Below are 26,377 nucleotides of genomic sequence, written 5' to 3' on the forward strand. Positions count from 1 at the left end.
GGCTAATTTAGAAGTAAAGTAGGTCATGCGATAGAGAAAAATGCACTATTTTGAAACTAGGTCAAGAATTGTGAGGCATTTGAGGCTGTTCCTGCATAATAGAAGAGTGTGGATTCATGGTTTATATACAGTAGATGTGTATTTATTTGACAATGTCCTTTGATCTCTTCACTCAAATTACCTTAAAACAATGAAGCTATGCTTCATAATCTGAGCATCATCATAATAAGCAGCATTTAACATATGTCTATATTTGTACAAATAACCCAAGTACAAATGTATTAATGCTTGTTTCTAATGATCACTGAGAAAATTCAAGTTTCACCAAAAGCCAATTCTGGCGAAACATTCGTATTTTCATGAATTAAATGATGTACTCACAACGTTGACTTGTCCAACCTACTAATTCAATGTGTCAACGGATGTCATTCGCCATACCGGCCACTAGAGCGCGATCTTTTGATGCTCAGTAATCATATTGTATTTATATAGCAATTCAATTCAATTTTATTTAAAGTGTGATATCATCATCATTATCATATCAGCTCAGATAGCAACTTTCAGATATTCATTATCACAAGGTGTTTTACATAAAACAGTGAATGTAACAATGGCACAGTACATTAAAAACGGCACAATAGTAAGAAAAACAATACATATTAAATAATAATAGAATACAAGATACATTCCATTTAGTTAATAAAATAGCACATCAGAGTTAAGATAAGTAAAATGATTAAAAGAAAGTAAAAAAAAATCGTTGATGAATCAGGTTGAGTTTTAAATGACATAAACGCCTATAAAAAAAAAATCTGTTTTCTAACTTTGATCTACTCGGTCAGGCTCATGTTATTGAAAATCATTATGGTGGATACTGGAAAAGATTTTGGTTCAAATTAAATACTGAAAGTATTAATTTGTTTAACTTATGCTTTTGTCTTGACCTTTTAAAGTTTTTAAATTGGTATGTATTTTAACTGTGTATTGTTTTGTCGTTTTAACGCTTTGTGACCCTGGTCTGTGAAAGGAACTTTACAAATATTACTTACTTACCTTATATTCAATGAGTCAATGTCATTTATAAACCGTACACCCACATTTTAATCATTAGTTTTGCTCAACTTTACTAGGTTTGGACCATTTTTTACTTTAAAATTATCTTCGTGTTGTTTTGCAATTCCATTTAAAGTCAAAAGATGGCGACATCGGTATATGATACATTTCAACCGGATTTACGCTTTAAAATCCGGTTGATTTGTTATTATGACTTTAACTTTAACTTTTAAAACCTACATAAAAACCTTCTCAAAATAAATATACCTTAAGCTTATCTTGTTTGTTGCCTTGTGATAATCAAGAAAAAAGGTAAACGGAGATAATTAAAAACGGTATAAATATATACATACATTTTTTGATGACTATCATTCATTTCAAAATATTAATAACATTCTACCTGTGGATCAAGTTACCATGGTGCATGATGTTTGCTGATGATATGGAGATTTGTAGGACAGTTAGCAGGAGAAAAAGGCGAATAAAAAACAAAAGTCAGTAGAATCAAGACAGAATACAAGTAAACACTTTTTAAAGTATTGTTTTTTTGTGTACGTTTATTAAGAAATCATAAGAAAGAGAGGCAAAGACATCAACTGATGTATAACTGTGGACCCATTTTTTTGTGTTAATTTTACCAGCACATCCAGTAGTGTCTCACAAATGTCACCTCTACTCACATCACCTACGGTACTGTTTGTTTACAAAGGTGCAAATTTATGTTGACAATGTCGACTCTGCTGTCAGAAGAGATAAAACTCTGTGGGCGGAAAGAAAACACGGTGAACATCCAGGGACAAAGGTGACACAGATAAGCTAAAATAAGAAACATTTCTGACTTACTCTCGTCATACAATTTAAAGGGGTAATTCACCCAAAATTCAAACTTCACCAATTTTCTACTCACCCTCATGTTGACTAAGGGTTGGGATGTGAGTAATCCATTCCTTTTTAGAGTTAGAGACAAAAATGTTTGTTCATTTTAATGTAGCGACTGCTACAAACATTTAACAACTTAAAATATAAACTTATTGAAGTTTTTCGCTAAATTAAAAATGAACAAACATTTTTGTCTATAACTCTAAAAAGGAACAGATTACTCTGACAATAATTCCAACCCTTAGTCGACATGAGGGTGAGTAGAAAATCAGTGAAGTTTGAATTTTGTGTGATCTATCTGTCTTATATATTTAATTTATTCAATTCATTACATAAAACTCGGGGTGCAGGAGGCTAAAGAACTAAAGAAGTGTCTTATGAGTAAGTTTTGTCAACAAAATCAGTTCATACAACATTATCATCACAAACACAAATGTTCATATATCGTTCACAACAAGTAAAACACAAGTTAAAAAGGGCAACACCACAGTTCAAATGTGAGGAATAGGAAAGTATAGAAAAAAAAATCATGTTTTATTTGAGTTGTTTTTTGTGATTCAGGGTTAGGCCAGTGGGCCACATCCTACATGTCCCAGAATGCACTGCAAACATGGACAAATGTTTTATTCCTGAAAATAAATGTTATGTTGTTTTGCTGTCAAAGGGCCTGATGTGGACCTTGTGAGAACATATACATGTAAATGCATATTTAATTTATATATGTCACTCTGACACACACACATTCTTGTTTGTCTTGTTTTTAGAAAAGGAAAATGTAAGACAAATATTCTTTTTACAACCAATAATTGTGTATATGTCATTGAAAGGGTTTTTTATTACGGAACAAAAACACATGGTAATAAAAATATATATTTCTCCTTCATAATGTCATTATGAATTCACTTCACAGTACCTTGAACACATTGATAGTTAACTTAAAAAGCCATTGGACAAACTCATAATATTTATTTTTGTTTTGACGTTGAATGTATGTAAAACAGTTCTTTAATTTTCGTGCAAGAACCCCTGAAGCGGAAAACGACAACCCTCAGAAGTGCTGCTCTGAAATGACTGTCTGACCTACTTTCTCAGCTTTTGTTTTTTTTTGCCGCTCTCAGCATTTAAATCTTAAATCCCACAGTGAATAAGGAGCTCTTTGATGGAGGTCCCTCATCTGGTGTAGGACCTCTGCCAGTTGTAAATGGCGTGAATGTTATGGGAACACACTGGCATCCTCTTGCATGTACTGACACTGCGGTGCCGGAACACTCTCCCCCCAGCTCCTCCTCCCAGTCCTCTCCTCCTCATCGCCAGCTGTTTGGATCTTTCTTCTGCTGCGAAGAAGTCTGTTGTGGCCCTGAAGAACTCCAGGACGGCCCGGTGGCTCCACCTGACCTCCCGGTGGATCCGCACGCCGTTCGGCGCGCCCACAGGTGCGGCGGTGGTGACGTCGGGGCGGGTGGAAAACCCACAGTGCCCACCACGGTCTGTGAGTAGGAGGAAAAAATGGGGGTTGTTCTCGAAGAGTTCCATCGGTACCGTTGACTGGGTTTCCCCTCGGATCGGGTCGTCCCGAGCGCAGATGTTCAGGACCGGAATAGCGACTTCATCCACGTCTCTTAGAGGCTCGTTGCGTTCCCAGTACGAATCCCAGGTCGTGGAAGAGCAGCCGGCGTGGCAAAACAGCGCCTCCTCCAGGCCCCGCAAGGAACAGCTGCTGAACAGTTTCTCGGCGTTGATGGTCTCTCCGAGGACCGTCTGGTACCTTGTCGGATCAAAGAGATGCGTCAGGACACGAACAAAACATCCAGAGATCATCAGAGGATCGATTCGGGGCTCATGGCTTTCATATTCCCCAATGCGATTGATTGACCAACCTTCACCTGAGTCACAGCATCCCTTCAAAATCGATGACCATCAGAGCCAAGCAGCGGTTGCCACAGCAACCAGCTTTCTAAATGGCTTCTGTCAATCCGTCGGTAATTTTATTTACTCCTTCTTAAAACAGACCCGAGACTGCAACTCAGTCTGGAATTCTCAACAAAATGGATTTGTGAGTTCATGATCGTTCAAATCAATTGCAGAGAAAGAACAAACATTTGTCTTTTACAGGAGCGGCATCTTTCCTGCAGCCCCAGTGCTTCATAGGTTGGAACTGGAAAATAATTTGGGGGTTTGTTCGAGTAAAGAACATGAAATCTTTCACTTTCATTAATTACTTTTAATGTCTTACAGCAACAATTTACAAAATGTTCTATCTTTGAATTACCTCTGCCAGGGAGGTTATGTTTAGTCTGTGCGTATGTGACTCTCTGTCAGCAAAACAAATCACACGTTTCTTCACATGTTTTCTATTGAGATAAGGAACAGATGATCGAATTGGTCGTTCTGGAGTCTGGAGACATCTGGATTCAGGACGTTTTTGAAGTTTTGATCGTTCTCATTCATGACTTCTACAAGCTGATGGATACCCTTGAACAGGCTCAACAAAGACAATCAAATCTCCACAATAAAACAATTTCCATGGAGCTACGTTGACATTATATGTTCATTCAACGTTGTTATAAAGTTGCAGAAGTAACATCAGGGGTTTGAAATAAAGTTAAAGTGAGGATTTTGTTTGCATGACCTAATAAAATTCTTAAATCATGAAATTTGCATTTATTTAATTGAATTCTGTGTAACAAAGTCATATGAATGTCTCCTTCGCAGAGGTATTTGTTAAATTGTATTAGTTTCACTTTTAATTGAATTAATTAAATTTCCTATGATTAAATTGATGTTATTCTTGAATTATTAGCACAAATCCTTTAAAAACTCATCCTATGCCGTTTCATGATGCTATGATTCTAATGCTAATGGCTAGCTAGAGGCTAAAAACAAACACAGCAACTCATCTTGAGAGACAGGAGACGCCTGATTCTTTTCATCACATCGCCAGCAGGATGAACTATTGAGATGTGCCGTGCACGTTTCTCTGTGATCCAATTATGTCAGCCGCGAAGCCAAGGGGCGCGATGAAGCTTCAAATCTTTGTGATATCGAGCTCAGCCGGGAAAGAAGCACCAGGGTGCTGCTCTTCGCAAACAATATCAAACTCTCGCTCAATCCAGGAGCTGCTCTTTGAAATGCAGGAACAAATGCTGCAACCTTTAGTGCACCTTTGTATGTACAAATTGGATTTAGATTAACATTTATTCATATAAAAATTAACACATTAAAAAAGGAACATAAACCTAATGTAATTTCCATAAACTTTTGAAAAATAAATCAAATTTGTTAAAAAAAAATCTGTGAAAATCTAAACTACTTTTGCGTTTTAAGAGAATAATGTTTCTTCTTAGTGAATATTTTTGCTTTGAACCATATTTCATTATTATTTATTAACAACTTCTATCTCAATAGTACTTTTATGAATTTCTCTCTACAGCAGTGGTGGAATTTTTTTATTTCCTCAGGGGCCACATTTTATACAGTGACTGTTGTGAGGGAGTTTGAAGCCTAAATATTTTGGAAAAACTCGGAAAAATGTACCAAGAAGTTTAATAAAGTTCAAGATCAAGCTAAATATTCTAAAAAATGTTATGTAAAGAAAAAAATCTGATTCTATTATTGTTTATTGATTATTCCCTTAACCCTTATGTTATCCCTAGGTCAAAGCGACCCCATGAACCGAAAACACACACCTTTTCAGGCAATAAAACAAGGGTTTTAATTTGTTTGAAAGGTAATAAATACTTGTGAAATGGAGAACAAAGTTCCTAAAACAAAAATCCCTTTAGTTCATATTAGGAGTTGAACTTGTAAAAAATTGTAAATGAAAAAGATTTTATGTGACATGACGTCCTGGGGGCCACATAAATACAGTCAAAGCATGTGGGCTGCACTTTTCCCAGGTCTGCTCTACAGACACAGTTGATTTTATAGGTAGTTTTTTCTGCTGGATAGTTGTGTAGTAGCCCAACAAACATAACAAAATGTTTTATCAATAAATGTAATATTAACCCAGAAGCTAAAGAATGCAAAGAACTTTGATTTAGTTGTTCTTCCTGGATTGGTTCCTCGCTCACCTGTTGAGACTCATCTTCTGGTACAGCACCAGCATCCACTGCAGAGGCCAGCCCAGCCCATTCTCGAACCAGCTCTGGCAGCGGAACACGGGCGACAGGCAGACGGCCGCCGTCACGTCGCTGGACGATCCGCACTCGCCCAGATACGACAGCAGGAGGCCCGACCCCGTGCCCTCGCTCACGGCGTACAGCTTCCCCGCGGGCTGGCGGTAGCGGATGTAGCGCACGGCCTCTCGTAGATCCGAGGGGTCCCCGAACTGCTGCAGTTTGACGGTGGTCAGCGGGGTGCCGTTGTGACTGCGGCGGTTAAAGACGACGGGGAGGTAGCCGTGAGAGAGCGCCGTGTGACACAACTGCAGGAGGGAGAAGAAAACATCTTAGACGGGAGCAGAACAATGTTTCTGTTGAACATTCGGATCGTTAAAAGGACCAGAGGCTACTGGACTGTGACAATGTCTCCTTTTAGAATGTTCCACTTCAATCTATGCCAGCTGTTTCTTGCACACCTCCACACACATGGTGCCACTTTACCTTGTATGGAAAAACAATCAAGCAACTAATAGAGGAGTGAGAGCCGAGGAACTGCAACCTTCCACTCACTGAAGGCCTCCTCGAGTGTGGAGTAACGAAGAGGTCGGTTGTTCATGGTCTGTTTCGATAAACTCATTGAAACTAGTTTTATTATTAAATTGCAACTAATGTGTTGATTTAAGTGTGTCTTAAATAGATCTTGTTCCTCTATTGTACTCATCAGTATGTGTCTGTTTGTACAAAACTCTCTTCTCATTTAAATATTTACATTAGAAAATGTGCTTAAGCCCCGCCCACTGAAAACACTTTCTTTTCTAGAGATTAAATCTTGTTTACCATAACCATCCGCACTCCGCTGTGATTGGTCAAACATCAATGTTTGTCACCGTATGTCATCAACCCTGGAAGTCTTTACCTCGAAAGGGTTCATTGTATAAACAAGGTGGCGCGTAATTCGCTGCTGGAGGAGAAGTGAAGCCTATTATAACGTCATCATGGAATCAGCTCTCGTAACCTCTCGTTTGCTAAGATTTCAGACGGAGGAGAACTTTATAAAGTAATAGGTTCAAAACATTGTCATGATGAGAGACTTACTGAGTCTTTGAGAGGAAGATTCAACATTTAAAACATGTCAATCAGGAAAGTAAGAGTTTACATTAATTGCCTTTTAAAGCAAAAATACATAACATATATTTCACAATGTAACTGTTTCTGGATGACTCGCCCAGAGAATCTGTGAGTGTCATGTGACCACCAAACAGCATTGCTGCTAAAAAGTACTTTTTGAAGAAATGTCGTAAAAAAATAGACTTTTTGAAGAAGCCAGCAAGATAAAATAAAAAATCTGACACAAAAAGGAAACATTATCTTGTTGTATTAACAAATGAGGAAATGGATAAACAAAGAATTTACGACAAAGAAGTAATTCTGACAGGAACCAGAAACTGACTGTTAAAATCAACTTGTTAAGGCAGATCTAAACCATCGTGGTCACGATTATAAACTCACAGAACTGCTCAAACCTAATTTCCATTTATCTTTGTTGCAATACAACAGATCTCTTATTCACAGTGGATTTGCAAGGCTTTTATCCATCATAGTATTAACGATGAATGAATTATTAAGAAAGTAATAAAGATTTTTTTAGCTTTTCATGTACACATTGTGGTTTGTGATCAAATTTTATCTCTGGATTTTCTAAACTTCGTACAGTCGATGGAATGTCAACAGAGAGTTGAATAACAAGATCATTGTGGAAACAAGTAATTATTTAACTTGAAATTATATTCTTTTTTCTCTCTTAATTTTCAGTATTAACGCAAAAAAAAACAACCTGCAAAAAAGGGTTAGGGTTATTCAAGGGTTTATCAGTGAAAGTCTGAATAGAAAACAGCAAAAATGAAAGTTGTATGTAAGATACATATATTAACTTATTTTGACTTCTGACTACTGAAGGAAGGTAATGGTAAAAAATTACTACTTAGACAAATTCTGAACACTCTAATCTGGCTTGTATAAAATGACTCTCTCTGAAGGAGAAATTCCAGTTTAATTAATGCAATTAAACTAAGTCTGTTTATTCCTTATTGTCTAAACAAGGTTGTACCAGGACTTAAGTCAACCACTCAAACCTATGGACACTTCAGTGTGTGAAGGAAACCAATGGAAGCCAATTAAAAAAGTACAAACTCCCCCAAGAAAGAAACCAGATTTTCTCAAAACCCAAAGTTGACCTATGACTCACCCTATGCTGCTCTAATATCACAAGCTAAAAAAAACTGTATGTGAGTTTTTAAAAACGTTAGAAACCACCCCAAAGATTACTGAAGATCTGCTCTTTTTCTTGCTCTTCTGACAGCTCAGTGACAAATTCCTGTTGCCACCATTCCACACTCAGACATTTGCTCTCCCATGCAAGCCACAAACACATCAGTATGAATTCTCACACTGTCAATCAAAACCCTGTGGAAGCCAGACTGAAGAATCTTAGCCTCATTATTTCTATTATCGAACATAAATGAAAGCCTGAATACACTGAAGTAACAGATTCATTGTTGACAGTGTTAACAATGAACTGTAATAACCAATGACAGAGTTGATATAACAGTGGAAGACAAACTAAAAACATGGCAGTGGAATTATATTTTTGGCAGGTTTATGTTTCATAAACAGCCAATTTTGAGCTACTTAAAGCAAGTTTGTAAACATAATGGATTATTGTGGAATAACAGGGAGCCTAAAGGATTTATTACAATGGAATAAAACTCATGTGACACAAGCGAATCAACAAAAAGATAGATACTCATATGTAGAAAAGTCAAAGTCAAAAATGTTCTTGATTTAGTTAAAGAAACGGGACTACTTGTAATCAGTTGGCAGCGAAGTTTAACTCAAAATCTTTCAGATAAATCTGAAAATACATCTTCAATAAGAGTTGCCTAAAAGCTAGTCTTAGTTTGAAGTTCCCAGCATGAAACTACTTACAACTGAGTAACATCTGATCAAATATTTAAGAGAAAGAGAATTATAAATTAATGACATCCTAATATAGGCTTTTTAAAAACAGAAGAGCCTCATGCGTTCATCGTTTCAAACAGAATTGCACGACATCATCACAAATGAGGTGAAGTTAAAACTCCCCACATGTGAAAAAACAAAGGGATCGACAGGTGCAGGAGGCTGTGGCGCCGGAGAGCTCGGATGAGCTGCCGGGCTCTTCCCGGAGCTGCTCCAGTCAAGTGACACTTTGTAATGCTTCACTCAATTAGAGCAGTCAGAGCTTTGAAAGATCCCGGCATCTGCTCTTTTCTCTGCTTTTCATTGGAACGCAGCTCTCAGGGATTTGAGCTCCAGATGCATTCAGATGCATGTGCTTGTTTTTTTATATGCCATGTTTTAATTAGAGGATAATTTTCTGGGAGATGTTGTAAACCTTGCTTACGTCTCATTTGCTTATCATTAGGGTCAACAGTGAGGACACCCTGGACAGCTGGCTGTCACTAACCAACACAGTCAACCATTCAAACAACACTGAATGTTGTGAAATGAGGGATTGAGGAAAAAGGCAAGCAGGAACATAATAACGCAGTCTTGGCGGAGAGATAAAAACAACTGAGCAGAAACACGTTTGTGGAGAGAGGGAAATGACTCACTCAAACATTTGAACTTTGACTTTGCAAGTGTGACGACTGCGGTTGTGCTGCTTATGACTCAAATATCAGGCAGACTCGTACTGTAATTTGTTGTTCATAAACTGTGTCATGAAGTTGTACAAGTAAGTTTAAGCTTGACCTATTAAAGCATGTCTCGTCTAGAAAACTATGAAAATGACTGTTTCCAGTCTGACATACTTTCTTTCTGACAGAGCAAGAAAGTGCAAAAAATTCTGCCACAGTATTCATTTTAAGAACTGAACTAATATAGTTTATCTGTTAGTTGATGTAATTAAAAATACATTTTTATTGTCATATTATCTGTGAAGGTTTACCCATGAAACCATTCTATCAATGAGAAAGCACTGTGGTTGTTCTAAAGAAGCTACTGTGTTTTTTTGATGGTATATCAAACATGTCAAAAGATATTTAAAAGAAATAAAAACATTTAAACAAAGCATTGTGAATTGCAAAATCCATGTTTGAATCCTATTACTATAATGCATGTTTAGTAAAGGTTTTGTTTTGTATTACAATAAAAATGTGATTTTTCAGCAAAAACGCTTTTGGATTACTATAGTCTCTTTTAAATGACAAGGTCTCAGGCAAGAACGTTACAAGATGTTTTTTCTTTTTGTAGTTAGATGGGCCCCTTCATGTTAAAAAAACGAGTGTTAAATGTTGATTTTTTTTCTGACTTTAACATGAAATAACAGAACTGCTAAGCTAGCTAGCTTAGCTATGATAACATGACAAATAAAGGGGTGGGGGGCATCTTTTCTCAGGTTTACTTCTACACATATTTGTTATAAATTTGATTTATAATTAGTTGTTTAATGTTTTTGTATTTTTGTGAGGTTTCACTGTGAATTTGGGCCATTTTATGTGGTATTCTCTATTGAAAATCGCTTCAATCTTAACTTGATGCTACATAAATGATAACAATTCATCAGATGATCTCTATTGTTTAACCATTTGACATTGAACATAAATAGAGTTCCTTATTTTTATTTTTCAATAAATTAAGTGTCACAGAATATCATGTCAGAGGGCTGCAATTGGCCCCCATTCCAGAAGTTTGAAACCCCTGATCTAAAGAGATATTTGCGACCCTTACACTTTGTATCTTTGGTATTTTTAGACCATAATAAGTATGATTCTGTTAATCTCCAATTAAAAATATATATATTATAATTTACAATATCAAACTAAGGAATTAAAAAATAACAGGAAAACGAACATGTTTTTGTCATAAATTGAATACATAGCAGGAACAAAACCGGTTTCGTAGGATTCAAAATGTCATAAAAATAATCTTTAAAAATTACCTCTTGCACATTTCTTGTGATCTTCCCAAAAGAGTTGGGGATGATGAGCAGGACGGGACTGGTGGAGTGACTCGAGGTCCTGCGTCGCTTCTGGAAGGACGGGACTGCCCAGTCCAGGGCCACCAGCCCATCATCGCTCAGCTGCAGGTGGTCCCTCACGAACTGGACCGGGCTGTCGTGGGGCCACAGCGCCTCGTAGAGACTCTGCAGGGTCGCGCTGGATCTCCACGACCACCCCACGCACGGGTGGAAGTGGGAGAAGGTCCTGCAGTGCTTGAGCAGGTAGTTGGCCAGAGCCGACGGTTTACAGACCAGATCCGCGCACATCTTCTCCTGCTTCTCCTCGCACGTTCCGGGGATGTTCAGCTCCTCTCGCCCGAGGAAAAGTTTGGATCCCGGCCAGATCACGACCACCAGGGTCACGATGAACACAGCCACCAGGCATTCCAGCATCGGTGCAGTGTTCTGAGCGATGGTGACGCATTAAAACGATCCAAAAATATAAAATATTTGCGTGGACTCTTCTTCGTGTTGAGTCCCGCGTCAGGGCGCACCGGTCCACTTCACGGGTCTTCCTCAGCGCCGCACCGAGGGACTCCCATTACACTGAAATATTTCCCCCTCATTTCCTCCACGTCTTTCCAAAAACTCTCGCAGCTCAAGACCGGTTCGTGCACAGAACAGCTGTGATCTGCAGAGCGTCTTTGTCACGCCCCCACAGAGTCCTGCCCCCCCTTTGAGCCGAACCTCCTGGAGGATGATGAAGCAGCACCGTCCTCCCCCCAAAAAAACCGTTTTAGCTTTCCATTTTTTTTTTTTTTTCATTTTCATAGATGCAAGGTTTACTTGTATTTTAGGCAAACCCTGCATCCTTTCACTGCAGATCAATGTCAAACTCCAAAGTCGGGGTCCACAATTGGTCCACCAAGTCATTATAAGTGGACCAAAAAAGAAACTTGGTCCTAGATGTCAACCATTCAACCCAAAATAAGTCAAAATTCCGTTTTAATTATTGTGTGGGCTTCTTCCCACAGCCCAAATATCTTGATTGACTAGTCAAAATGATCCATATGTGTGAGTGTTTTTTGTCTTTGTGTTCAATTCAATTTTCAATTCAATTTTATTTAAAGTGTCTTTTCATAACAAAGTTATCTCAAGACACTATACAGTTGAAGTAAGACTATAGTTGATAGCAGGGCCGGGTCTAGACAGGCATGTATGAGGGGGCAGCCACAAATCTTGAGGGGGTATTGTGCTGTTACTTACTTACTTACATGAAAGTTTGAGGGGGCACAACATTTATTTGAGGGGGCCAGGCCCCCTCTTGCCCCTGCCTAGACCCGGCCCTGGTTGATAGTCTGAAAAACAGATCCCAGCAATTCAACAAAGAGCAAGAAGCGAAACACTGTGCAGTGAGCTATGGCGAGGAAAAACTTCCTTTTAGAAGGCAGAAACCTCGAGCGGAACCGGACTCATTGTTGACGGCCTCCTGCTTTGACCGGCTGGGAGGAAGGATGGGGGGGGGACAGATGGATAAGGAGAAGAGTGAGGGAGGATATAGTGAGAAAAAAAAAGAGGAGAGTGTAGGAGAGTCCATGGAGGTGCTGGAGAGAACTCGGGATCTGATGGCGTGGTGAAGATCCTGGATCAGCAGCAGCTCTGGAGGTGGAGCCCTGGGGCTCCGGGAAAGAAATAAAAAGGTGTGGATGAATGTAATGCAGAAAAGAAGGATATACAGAGCTCGGCGTCTAAAACTCCTCCAGCATTCTCAGCCTATAGCAGCTAAGATAAACAGTTAAGTTAGTCATAGGCTTTATCGAAAAGTAAGGTTTTAAGATTGTTTTTAAACATAGATAGTTCCCTGAGCCAGGAGACCTTTTCCAAGATAAGTCCAGCTGCAGACCTGTTTTCTCAGTCCTCTCCTGCTTTCTCAAGCCCCTACTTTGTAGACAAGTTATCAGTCCTTATTCCTTCTCGTGTGAAGCAGACACCGAAGTCTTCTCAGGGGGTCCGCAGGCAAATTATGGGGGACATTGAGTGACTGTAGGTGGCGCAGCGATAAATTGGTTTCTCACAGATCTGACCTACATAGAGAAACCATTGAAACTCAACAAATGTGTGTAATCATGAGTAACAAACAGCCTTGATTTGTACTTTAAGGGTGATTTGGTGAAGATCTTGACCCCCTGCTGATGTCGGCTCGGAGGGTTTACTTTACTTCTGTGTTCAGTTTAAGTTTCCTGCTTGTTGTGTATGTTTTTCGTTGACAAACAATTTAAACAAAATCTTTCTCAGTTTTTGAGGGAGTTATATCTTATGTGTGTGTTACGTGAGTGAAAATATAAAATCACGTTATAAAATCAAGCTAAATAAGTTTAATTACTATTTATTATTATTAGTTAATTTTTACTAAAAGTTCTTGTCGTACAAATATTTTTTTACATTCACCCAAACCTTTTTTAATGGCAATAAAAACTTAAAAGCGCGGGCTAGAGTCCTTAAACAAACGCCGCACTAACAACTTTCTACATGATCTTTGACCTCATGAGGGCTACGTGAATACAGTCAAAGGGTTGCACTTTTCCCAGGTCTGGTTTATATTATCATGGCATTGAAGCAGATCCAGATGTGTTGTAGGTGTTAGACCTGTTTGTTGTCACGATATGTTGTTCGTGGGGGTTGTGCTCTGCTTTAATACAATATAGTAATTTTCTGCATCACTTACTATTTAACACTTTTTGTCAAATTTATATGTATGAAAGAAAATTTTATAAAAAAACGTTTATGTTTAGAACTTTAATTAGTCATTGAGGACTATACTAATATATATAGTCTATATATATATATATATATATTGATCTTTTCTATCTGTTGACCCTTTAGTCTTTAATAAAAAGAGGTTCTCCATCCATCCTGCTATTTCTTTTATTTTCCCCGACTTATCCAAGGTCAGGTTAAAGGGAAAATGCCCAGACTTCCTTTCTCCTGGGAATCTCCTCTGCTTCATCTCGTAGAACATCAATGCACTCCAAGGTCAATGGTCAGACATAGTCTCTCTAAACTGACCCTGATCTTCCCAAGGCCCTTTTCCCAGTTACAGTAGATATGCCTGTGTGTCACTAGTCACTAAGGTTGTGTATTTGCAAGAATCTGATGGTGCGATACTGTAGGAACAAGGATATATTTGTAGTATTGTCGAGTACTTGACTCTGGTTTTGCAGAATTTACAGACCACATGACTCTTGATGAAGTCGTAACTGCTTTCATTTGTTTTGAAACCAAAATATTTCTTAACTCCAGCTAAAAAAGTGGCTGGAGGGTGGTCTCGCAGGATCATACTGTTCCTTAACGGCAGAGGACGTAATGACTTCTGCCATCTAGTGGCCGGAAGATGAATTGCAACACAAAAATGAATAAACTGCTGTGAATATTTTAATTTAACTGTTTTAATTTACATGCACTTAATTCACAAAACAAAATGATATTTGAAGGCAAAAGAATAATTGTGGAAAAAAAAAATGTTTAAAAGAAATCCATAAAGTGCTGTTGAATATCCATACAATAAAGTGGGAAATAAAATGTATATATCTGTGTATCAATATTTTGTCACACCCCTATTAGCCAACAAAACGTTCTATTTGTAGCCTCTCACTTATTACCTAGCTCCTCAACTCTCCTCTAAGAGAAACTTGTGGTCGAAGGTACTTATTCCTTCTCGTGTGAAGCAGACAAATGAGTGTCTTCTCAGGGGGTCTGCAGGCAAATTATGGGGAACATTGAGTGACAGTATCGAGACAAAACTTACTTTAGTGATTAAATCATATAACATAACACCGGGACAGACGAGGATCTGTGATGTAGAAAACATCCTCATAATGTGTTATGATGAGGTTAGTTTTCATCACTTCTGTCTGTCTTGGCCAGAAGCAAAAAAAATCCAATAAAAGAAAAATCTAATTTAAGTATAAATGTGAGGTCGTAAAGGTGATGAAGACATGTTGGACCAGCAGTGACAGTCGGGTTCAAACTGAGGAATAGAATCAGAAAAAAACCATTTGCTGTTTGTTTTAAGAGGCAGAATTTTGATTCCTTAGATCAGGTCAGAATTAAACTTTAAAATTGATCATATAGACATATTTCTTGAATACATTTTTACATACGGTTTTTACCTTCAATATTCAATATTATACCAAATAAAACTCATGAAACTACTGAATTTTCCGTTTCTAATTTTTATCTTTGTTACTAAGAATGCACTGAAAGGAAAATCTGAAGACACTGAAAACCGGAAGTCATAAATCATAAACAATCTCATAGTCAACGTAACCCACACTATGATTTGTATACAAGCCCATAATGCACTGGTCCGCTGAAAGATTTGTAAAAATTTCCAATTGTAAAACATTTCCTGCCATAAAAATGAAGTCCATTTATGTATATTTTAACATTTATGTGTAGTAACTAAAAGTGCAACAGCTGAAAGATAAACTAAGCAGTCAAGCTGGTCTTCTGTCTGAAATGTGAGAATGTATTGAGGGATTTTACTTTAAAATGAAAAGTGAATAAATATACATTTTTCAAATATGAAGAACTAACAATTTATAATTAAATATATTATTATACATAAATAATTAAAAATAACCAATATTCTCTATTTGTGTTTGTTCATAGAAGTCAATAGCAATCAGTGTTTTGTATTTGGTTACAAGATATCCTATGTAAAAAAAAGCCATTATGTTTCTTCCAGTGTTTCCATCACATGATGGACATAACCAGTTTTACGTCATCGGAACATTCTGTTTCCATCGTGTTCTTTTGGCTGAAGAATTCCAGTGGCTGAAATGTGCATTGCAAGTTGCATCCCTCTTTGTTACTATTTTCTATGGCTCTCTATTCAAGTCTTCAGATTTTAAAATTTGGTAAGAGACTGAAATATCGTGGATATGGACTCTCTCTTGTAAACAAGGTGAGGACGTAGTTCATTCAGCAGAGACTCAAAGTAGAACTTCTCTTTTATGAAGATAAACCAGTTGAGAATTTGGCTCTTTGCCTTTTTAGGAAGCCTACTGGACGCCTCTCTTGGTAGGTTCTTCCAACTGGGTAGAGTCCTTGGGGCAGACCCAAGGCACATAGGAGAGATCTTTGGATAAGTAAAGACATTAAGCTGGTTTGCTGTTACAGTCAACAGTCAAATGGAGTGCTGCTAGGCAACACTCTTGGCATCAGCTCTGCCCATGTGAGCCCATCTGAAGGAAAACTTGGCTAAATATTTCAGAAACACGATCACAGGCAAAAATGAAAATAACCTTTGTAATTAATGAGCCTGGAGACGGAGGAGCAGCAGAAGGAGGAGATCAAGACGGAAAGGTCAGTGTGGTGTCAAGCGAAAATTTCGGACGCTTCTCAGCGAGCCTCTGGGAAAGTTTGTGGTTTCAAGCGAAAGCAAACCTTGTATGAGGGTAAACATTCATCAACACATGTGATTGATGTGTATCTGAATGATAAGCAGTGATGCTGACGTAAACCACATGTTGACGATGTTCGTCATTAGTGATAGTTTACAGGCCAGCAGGTGAAACCTGTAACTGTGTCACTGGTTTCCTCTCTCTCTCGTGACGAAGTTATCTATTGTTTTTCAGGGCTGTGGTTAGAGCAGCAACGTGCACATGTCGATACGCGACCACTTCCTCTAATGTGCTGCTTCTGGTCGACTGATATTTCCTCTGCTCGGTGACATCTTCATCGGGGACATGAAAGCAGAACATTTTTGAGCTCCAGTGACCACAACTCTGCATAACAGAATCACTTCCTGATCAAAAGCATGAGGTGACATTCTACAAAACATGACACATTTCTGCTTCGAATTTAAAAGACACCCACATTACATTTAATCTTTTTATGAAAACAAAACGTTTTTTAAACTTTCATTGTCATTTTTGTGCGATAGGTTGTAAGAAAGTATGATCCTATACATCATGTGTAACAAGACCCTGTTATATATTGTGTTGGAACTCGTCTGCTTGAGACCTTGGCTCCTGCAACTGCTTGTGTGATGTCATTAAATGTCATCAGTTTTCTTTAAGAGCCTGAAAGTGTAGTTAGTTCTAGTAAAACGTCAATTCAATACAATTGTATTTGAAGTGTCGAATCAACATTGAGTGAATCACAAGTTGGGTAAGAATCCATTTTTATATAAGAAATATACTTATTTTATACGTCTTTCATCTTTTAAGTTCTTAAGCATATGAAATATATGTAACTAACAAATCCTATTTTAATATAAAAACTTCAACAAAATTACATCAAATTGTGTTGGAACACCTGCTTTAAACCTTGGCTCCTGCAAGAGGTTTGAGTGATGTCATTATTTTCTTTAACAGCCAGTAAACCAAAATAAATTAATAAAAGCTCAGGATGTACATGAATCATTTTATAAAATATACTATTTGAAATCGTCCTCACCAAAACAAACTGTAATTTATATTATATATATATTTTTTGTTTTAAAAAGGTTAAAAAAGAAGGAAGAAACATAATTCATATGTTGTCACACATGTGCACAAAGACCTATCAAAGGGTCACCTTGACCCAGAGATAATACAAGAGTTAAATAGCAAGAAAGAAACCTAAATAAACTAGTAAAAAAATGGACAGGTATGAGACATTTTAAGAAATCTAGTATTTACCAAACAAAAAAGTCAGAAAAAAGGATATCTTTTACACATTCTTGCTTCACCCTTGTATTATCTCCGGGTCAAAGTGACCCGAAGCATGAAAACAAATGTGTTTGTGGTCTCCCTTCTGTCGTCAAGGTGGACGTTCTACACCACTGCATATCTATTTATGGAATGGAACTTGCTTGCTTGAGACCTTGGCTCCTGCAAGGGTTTGATGGATGTCATAATGCAATCAGTTTTCTTTAACAGTCGGAACACATGAAACTGGTAAAACGATGGATCATTTTATATAAAATATATATATATATATATATATATATATGTTCATTTTAAAATGTATAAAATATCGGTAATAAAAACTAAATGATCAATGTTTTTGGAAAAATTTCAAATAAAAAATAAACTTGTACTTTGTGTTTTAATTCAATATAAATAATGGTTTTGCTTTTGTTTTTAAACCTTTTAATAGGTTTAGCAGCTAAACATATAGACCAGACCATCCGGTATCCTAGACAGGAAATTCAGGAAAAAAAGGGTGTTGCGTGACTATAATTAAATGTAATTAAAATCGAATTAAGAACAGACAAAACAGACGATCGAGATCTGAAGCAGGAAACAGAAGTGACACTAATGGCAAGAGAAGGAAGAGAAGCTTTTTCAGTTCTGGACAGTTCTTCCTCTCTGCTGCTGGATCCTACTTCTCTACCTTCACTCAGATCTGTTTATCATTCCTAGCATAGCTTCATCTCAGCCTGGGCATCATGATTGCTTTCATCACGGCATCCAATTTCACACATGAACACACCTGAGATGTGATTAGAACGGATCAACTTCACATTCATTTTCTCCACTTTCGTCAAAACAAAGCGATCATGACCGATTTGCTCGTGGCTGCCAGGTCGTGATGCGCTCGTGCAGAATGTGGGTCAAAAGTTAACTATTGCAATGTTTTCTCAATAAAACCAAAACCTGACGTTGTCACTTTGTTGTTGTTTTCAGGGAGCGCAACAAGATACAGAAGGTCACGGCTAATATTTGACTAGCACGAAAGGCTATTTGCTTATCACTGTGTCCTCTTTAGAAAGTGGAACAATTAACTGTTCAATCCGGTTTGTTTACGCTGGAGTTCGTCCAATTACTGAGAGCTCTGTGTTGATTCCTCACTGTTTTGTTTCTCTCTTTCACCCACGGTTCGTCCCGTTCAACCACAGAGATGAACCCTGACACAGTCAACCACCTGTTTTTTCTCCTTTCTCAGTGGGTGAACAAACAAAAATGGAAGATAAACTGTGGCAGTCATGAACTCTATGCTTTGATGGTTCGAGAGGTTGAAGCAGAAATGCTTGGCTCGAGGGTTTCAAACTAGGCCTTTGATCACGTTTGACAGGGACGGTGTGGAAGTAAACGTGTGGCATCAGACTTTGAATATAAATTCATAAGCATCAAAATCAAACTGTGAATTTGAAAAAAACATTACATTTCTACCACAGTTTTTCAATGCATGAATTCAGTGTAAAACTAAATGTGTAAAAAATTCAGTGTAAAAAATTTTAGTGTGAAAACCTGGGCAACGAAGGAGAAGCAATCAGACCCTGTAGTAACGTTATACATTCATTTTTTAACATTTAAACTTTGAACATAACATTACATAATAGTTTTTCTAATATATTTTCATACACATATTTTTACACATATAATTTTGAGCTGAATTCATTGATGTGTTGAGAAATAAAAATGGAGAGAATAAAGCAACAGTATATGAAATTTGATTTGTTCTTTTTTTCAAATTCAAAGCATTATTTTAAAAATTCAGTGATAATAGTAATATATATATTCAAAGTCTAATGGCAAACATCATTCATGTTTTCTGCTTATCAGTTCTTTAAAATTGTGTAAAAATACCATGATTAAATCTACAAGTCGTTTTTTGTACTGTCATGTGAAAAAACTGTCTTGTGAGCTATAAAATGCATGTTTTTATTTAATTTTAAATAGAATATGGACAATTTCTCTATAGAATTGGTATCTCAGATGTTAATATAAAAATATATATTATATACTGTATATTGTCTTTTGTTTTATTACATACAAATATATCCTTTGTATCATAGGTTTTTATTTTATTAAAAAAAAAGTATAATTTACAGTAATGTTTAAAAATCATAATTAATTCCCCACATCACTCTTACATGTGCAGGCTTTTTTTAAAATACACTGTTTCTGTGTGACATCAGAGGCAGCACTTGGCAAACCCATGCAGGAGCCAAGGTCTAAAGTACACTAGGTTTTAAGTAACTACCCAGCAGTAACAGTTATTAGTAGGGGTGTGTATCAACAAGAATCTAGTGATACAATATGAATCACAATACAGGGGATATAATACGATATATTGTGATACTGTAGTAACAAGGATATATTTGTAGTATTGTCGAGTACTTGACTCTGGTGTTGCAGAATTTACAGACCACATGACTTTTGACAAAGTTGTAACTTGATCCATTTATTTTGAATCCAAATAATTATTGGATTTTTCCTAAAAGCATATCTTTTTTGGGTAATGGGTGGAAATGCAGTAAATCATGAACCCGTGTGAATGTTTTTATCCAGCATTTCCCTCCTCTGTGTCCCCCTGGCCTCGCACTGGGACGTAAAACCTTGTTTACTGTGGATCCATGTATTATTCAAAGCAGCCAGATATCTGAGCAAACAGCGAGCCGTGATAACAACATGATGGAAGGAACCAAATATAGCAGCGAGGAAGACGAGAAGCGAGTTCATGTTCGAACGTCAGAGAAAGTAGAATTTCCTCCCGGGGCGTTGCCGCCCAAAATCAGAAGTGATGTTGTCCCAGTGTTTACCGTCCTGCAGACAGTTGAACAATGATGACGGTTTAACATGGGATCCAAAAATAAAGGCAATGACATCAGCACTGAATAACAGGAAGGAAATTCAAGCTAAGAACGAATGTTGACCTTCTAAATCCACAGTGGAACAGAACAAAGGCAGCGTTTAAATGAGAATTCACACCGGGCCAACAATATGGACCTGATACTATCGAACCTATTATGCTTTAGAGTAACTGAATAAAATGTCATTTAAACAAATGAGCTTTTCTTTAGAGATCCAATCTGTGCCACATGTCTTCGTTCATTCGCCAGGAAAGTCATTTGATGAATCTGCCAAAGGGAAACAATTTCTGAGTAATTTAATTGTAGATAACATTTTCGTCTTGAGCTCAGCGTCGTTGTATATTCTCGGATAATCGAGCAGAATTGGATTATCTTAAAAGATGCGACAGAGTTGTTATACACGGAAAAAGTGATCGTCTTTTCGACCTTAAATGATCCCAGAGCCTTGAATTCAAACCATGACTATGTCAATTTTCCTTCCTCACATGCTTTTATGTAGTTACCCTGTCATTATGCTTCGCTTAACAATATCCTACAGCTGTCCCCATGACAACATCCATTGAAGCCAAGTCCGTCCGACAAACTTCAGTACATTTGTGGAAATAATACCAAATTCATATTTTTGTCATGATGTCAACGATAATGAGTTCCACCAAATATATTTCTCATTTGTCCATCAATGGGATTTGAGCTTAAAGTGACAGTTCACCCGTAATTCAAACTTCACAAATTTTCTACTCACCACCAAAAATGTTTGTTCATTTTAATGTAGCGACGAGAGCGAATTTGTCTTTGCCCTCATCGTCGTCCAAAAAGACAAATTTAAAAAATCCAAATACCTCCTTGTTGTTCGTCTGGAACATCCATCTTGTATTGAAGCCTCGACATGAGGAATTGTTCCAAAAAATGAAACAATTAAAATAAACTATACGCTTTATTATAGCAATAGGCTAACATGCTACAAGCACAGGAAATATCGCGAGAGCTTCCAGTGTCTACTGTCTACACTGGGCATAAACATTTACGCACAAAATTTTACTCATGGTGCAAATAAATTAAAAAAATGCTGCTAAAAAGATCACAAGGATTCACCCCTCATGGATATATATAGTCCCACCAACAGTAATAAAACTGACTGCATTACCAATCAAACTTAAAACTTGTGTAAAGTTTGCACAAACAAAAAAATGATCACAAATACTACAAAATATCTTAAATAAATGGCATAAATGCTAACATTTCAACTTGATAAAATAATGTTGACAACATAACATTAATAGTTAGGCAAATTTTCATTCATTTTTTTCAGCCCTAGTTTAGAAGCCCCATAATGCACTACAATAGTCAAACCTTTCCCAATGGTAATTTATTGTGCATTTCTGATTTAAATTCTTCTATCTTCATCGTGTAGAAGTTCAATCTACTCATATTACAAGATTTTTAATTAGAGGTGAAAATGAAGTTAAATCTGCATAACGTTGACATACTTTCTGACTTTGACGATGGAAGAACATGTTCTGAGGTTGGCATTAAGACAGGAAGAAGGATGAAACACAAGAAGTCACGCAGGAGTCACTATGAAAGGCTTGAGGGGAGCAAATGTCACAGATCTGAGCTCCAAGACTTAATAAAAAACGAGCGTTGAAGTGATGAGTTGGCAGGTAGGAATCCCACTGTTAGGCAGGATCATGGTGGAGGAACTGGAGTATGTTTGTTTTTCTTGGACTCGAAGAACATTTATTCACCTGCAGACAAGCTACACTGTCGCGCACGTTCAGCATTTGAAAATAACTTGCTCCATAAATACACACAGGGAAACGTTATCTTCAGATTATGTGGTTTATTTAACTCAAGGGAGGCATATCAACATTTAAACAAACTAAAAATACACAAGTGGTTTAAAACTAGTATCAACATGTGATACGCTGCTAAGATCGTCTTGGTTTTTTCATGACTTAAGAAAGTCTGGTGCTCGAGAAACTTCTAACAAGAGTTTATTTCACGTCAAGGATGTGCATCAATTTACCTTTTTTTAAACTCAGCACTTATATAAATCATGTTTGCACAGTTCTTGATGTACACTTTAACTTTTGTAATCCATTATTGGATGAATCATTTTGTCTTAAAGGCGTTTGAAATATTTATTATAAACTACATCATGTACATACTACGACTGAGTATTAGGGCCACTCAAAAATAAATAACAATTTCTTTTTTCTATGAGATTAAAGTCGTAGGAAAATACTTCATTACTAGGTTAAAGTCGTGGGAAAATACTTTATTACAAGATTAAAGTTGTAAGGAAAATACTTTATTGCGAGATTAAAGTTTGATCAAAATACTTTATTTGGAGATTTAAGTCGTAGAAAAATACTTTATTATGAGATTAAAGTTGTAGGAAAATACTTTATTACGAGATTAAAGTTGTAGGAAAATAATTAATTACGAGATTAAAGTTGTAGGAAAATACTTTATTACGAGTTTAAAGTTGTAGGAAAATAATTAATTACGAGATTAAAGTTGTAGGAAAATAATTTTTTACAAGACTAAAGTCATAGAAAAATACTTTTTTACGAGATTTAAGTGTTAGAAAAATACTTTATTTCAAGAATTAAGTCTTTAAAAGATACTTTATTACAAGATTAAAATTGTAAGGAAAATAATTTATTATGAGATTAAAGTCATAGGAAAATACTTTATTACGAGATTTAAGTTGTAGAAAAATACTTTATTATGAGATTAAAGTTTTAGGAAAATACTTTATTACGAGATTAAAGTTGTAGGAAAATAATTAATTACGAGATTAAAGTTGTAGGAAAATACTTTATTACGAGTTTAAAGTTGTAGGAAAATAATTAATTACGAGATTAAAGTTGTAGGAAAATATTTTTTTACGAGACTTAAGTCATAGAAAAATACTTTTTTACGAGATTTAAGTGTTAGAAAAATACTTTATTTCAAGAATTAAGTCTTTAAAAGATACTTTATTACAAGATTAAAATTGTAAGGAAAATAATTTATTATGAGATTAAAGTCATAGGAAAATACTTAATTACGAGATTTAAGTTGTAGAAAAATACTTTATTATGAGATTAAACTTTTAGGAAAATACTTTATTACGAGAATAAAGTCGTAGGAAAATACTTTTTTTATGAGATTAAAGTTGTAGCAAAATACTTTATTACAAGATGAAATTTGTAGGAAAATACTTTATCACGAGATTTAAGTCATCTAAAAAACTGCGGACCAACTCCACTGCAATCTCGTCGTATGGCCTTGATGAGCAACACAAACATGATTTTTGGCATTTTAATTATCAACTTAAAAAAAAATTAAGTTAAAGAAAAAAAAACATTTTATATCTACTTAGACTCTTCTGGTTAAATACAACTTTACAGCATATTTTTGTTTACACAACCGTGTAGATGATGGGATGCTTGAATATTTTTGAGGAAATGTTTTAGTTTTATATCATTCACATTCACTGTCTTTCTTCTTCGCTGATACATTTTTTTCATCAGTATAGGCAATTATTTCTAAAAAAAACAACTTTAGTTTTAGAAAAAAATATGACAGACCATGTGTGCTAAGAATGACTGGAAAAATATATCATTATAAAAAAGTAAAATAAAATATGTCTAAAGATATAACTATATTTATAAATAAATGTGTAAAAAAAACCACAAAAAAACACATCAAAACAAGTTAATAAATTACCTTTTGCTATTTCTGCGTTTATATTCACATCTGTTTATTTAGACTTTTATTTATTTGTACAATTAATCAAAAATGAATGCCAGCAAAAGGTCTAAATGAGTAACAACAGAAAATAAAAAAGTGGGAATGAATAAAAAAAACCTCTGAATGTATACATAAATTAATAAATATCGAAATAAAGAAAATACATAAACAATGAAATGTAAAAATAAAGAAAAGTTAAAATGTCATGTCTTATATCATAATTTTATTTTGAAACTTGTTTTGCATATCCTTTCTGTTTCCTGAGCTCCACAGCGTCTCTAACCTAATAACCAGCTCTCCTGCAGCAACAGGCGTCAGATTATAATCGCCACTCCCTAGTGTACATTCTCTATTCTCTCACTGTGAATTACATTTTTTCTTGTTCTTATTATGTTTGTCCTTCTTGTGCCAGAGACTACAGTTTGTCGTTTTATCCAGCTTGTGTGTTTTTTCTAATCACCGCTCTCTTGTTTTTTCAGGCACCTTGAGTTTTGTGACTTGTGGTGCGCTTTTAGTTTCCCTTGGACTGTGACATGGAGACTTGAACTTTGTTTTGTGTTTATATTAACTATTGTGATTAAACCCATTTTGATTCTTTACGTTTTTTGTCTGTTGTTTAGTTGTTGGCATCAGCACTTCTTCCACTTGGGTCCATTTCTTGTCCAAACCTCATGTAAAATGTACAAATAAATGTAAATATTAAAAAAAAAAAATAGCACCGTTTTTAACAAAAATATAAAGGGTACATTTTGATTTTGGAAATTTATATATTTATTCACACGTGTTTATATATTGAGTTCTCTATAAAAATAAAATATATTTCCCAATGTTGTAACAGGACTATAGCAGGACTATGGATCTGGGCACTCTTGGGTCAGTTGCGAGGATTTCACTGAACCACGGCGCTACTCTGATTCCAGGAAACACAAGACTCATGTTGTTTATTCTCCTGTTTGGCAGACACTGTCATGAATAATGGCCACTAACAAGTGTAGTGTTGCTGCTGAATGAATTCAAAAATAGATTCTTGTTTATCCTAATTGTTGTATTAGGACCTGAAAGGTGGACGTATCTGTTTCACCATGACACTCAGAACATCTGTTTGCTGATGTAATTTATGTTTTTTAACTTGAATATTTCTCCAGATCAAAAGTGTAAGAGCTAAATGTGACCCAGGTTCCTTGAGTTTGACATCCCTGCTAAGTTAACTCTACGATTGTTACTGTGTAATTCCTATATGCCACGAGATCATAGATCACACAAGCTGTTTATTTAAAATACCTTCAAACAACCGTTTCCCTAAACGATGATCTTGCTACAGAGAAATGTTTAGGTTCTGCTTTGTCGACGAGTGAGACACACGGAGAGGTCGCTCTGCTTTTATCTTAAACATTCACTGGATCATTTCCCCCTTTTTTCAACCCAAAGAGAAAAACCTGCACTGGCTTTGACCTGGATTCAAGCTCAACTGTTATTGCTGCTGGACGACAGATCAGGTCCAGAGTCAAGAATACTTGAATCACGTGAAGGAGTCTTGAAGGTCTGACCTGGACTCAACAATCTGTTCAAGGACACTTGTGCACAATCATGACCTTCATCAGACATGATGGAAACATATTCACTAGAGCAACATCAACCTTCGCCAACGTCAACAGATAAAAACGCTTAAACTCTAGTAGTGCATTATGGGACTTATAAAGTAGAAGTCGAAGTTGAAGTATTAAAAAAAAAACAATGACAATATAATAAAGTTAGATTCAATTTGATTCAGGAAGCTACACACTAGCTATGTGTTTATGAGACAACATGAAAACACTGCTGAGGTATCATGATACAGTGTCTACAGTGTCCAAGGATATGGACAAGTAATCATAGAATTGACACCTCACATGTTAATATAAAGAAAGTGCAAGATGACACAATCTAAATATAAAGATAGAGAACATAGATCAAGTGGTGTTTCAAAATGAAGATACTGTATCATGATACTTCATCAGCTGTTTCATGAAGCCTTTTTACTGCAATTTAGGGACCTAG

The 26,377-nt window shown here is 36.3% G+C and overlaps 2 protein-coding genes across 2 annotated transcripts in view; one reads left to right on the plus strand and one right to left on the minus strand.

Annotated features, from left to right (window-relative positions):
- Window positions 1-1,600: 1,600 nt before the first annotated feature.
- On the minus strand, window positions 1,601-11,673 carry abhd15a (abhydrolase domain containing 15a). The gene is made up of 3 exons (XM_087796145.1): window positions 11,014-11,673; window positions 6,003-6,355; window positions 1,601-3,697 (listed from the first exon to the last, which is right to left on the minus strand). Exons 1-3 carry the CDS (start codon window positions 11,464-11,466, stop codon window positions 3,103-3,105), a joined length of 1,401 nt encoding a protein of 466 aa, XP_087652271.1. The 5' UTR covers window positions 11,467-11,673; the 3' UTR covers window positions 1,601-3,102.
- Window positions 11,674-16,330: 4,657 nt separating this feature from the next.
- Window positions 16,331-26,377, plus strand: part of LOC148075751 (cGMP-inhibited 3',5'-cyclic phosphodiesterase 3A-like) — a 76,420-nt gene continuing 66,373 nt past the window's right edge. Inside the window, exon 1 of the mRNA XM_087794929.1 lies at window positions 16,331-16,380. Coding sequence (XP_087651055.1) covers window positions 16,331-16,380 — 50 coding nt within the window. The remainder of the gene's footprint in view (window positions 16,381-26,377) is intronic.

This window comes from Callionymus lyra, chromosome 7, assembly GCF_982586985.1.
Source record: "Callionymus lyra chromosome 7, fCalLyr1.hap1.1, whole genome shotgun sequence".
NCBI lineage: Eukaryota > Metazoa > Chordata > Actinopteri > Syngnathiformes > Callionymidae > Callionymus > Callionymus lyra.

Excerpts from the sequence above, each read along its gene's own strand:
- abhd15a (XM_087796145.1), bottom strand. The coding sequence starts at position 11,466 with ATGCTGGAATGCCTGGTGGCTGTGTTCATCGTGACCCTGGTGGTCGTG. Across the intron at positions 6,356-11,013 it reads TCACAAGAAATGTGCAAGAG|TTGTGTCACACGGCGCTCTC; the intron begins GTAATTTTTAAA and ends TCCCTCCTGCAG. Across the intron at positions 3,698-6,002 it reads CAGAAGATGAGTCTCAACAG|GTACCAGACGGTCCTCGGAG; the intron begins GTGAGCGAGGAA and ends TGATCCGACAAG.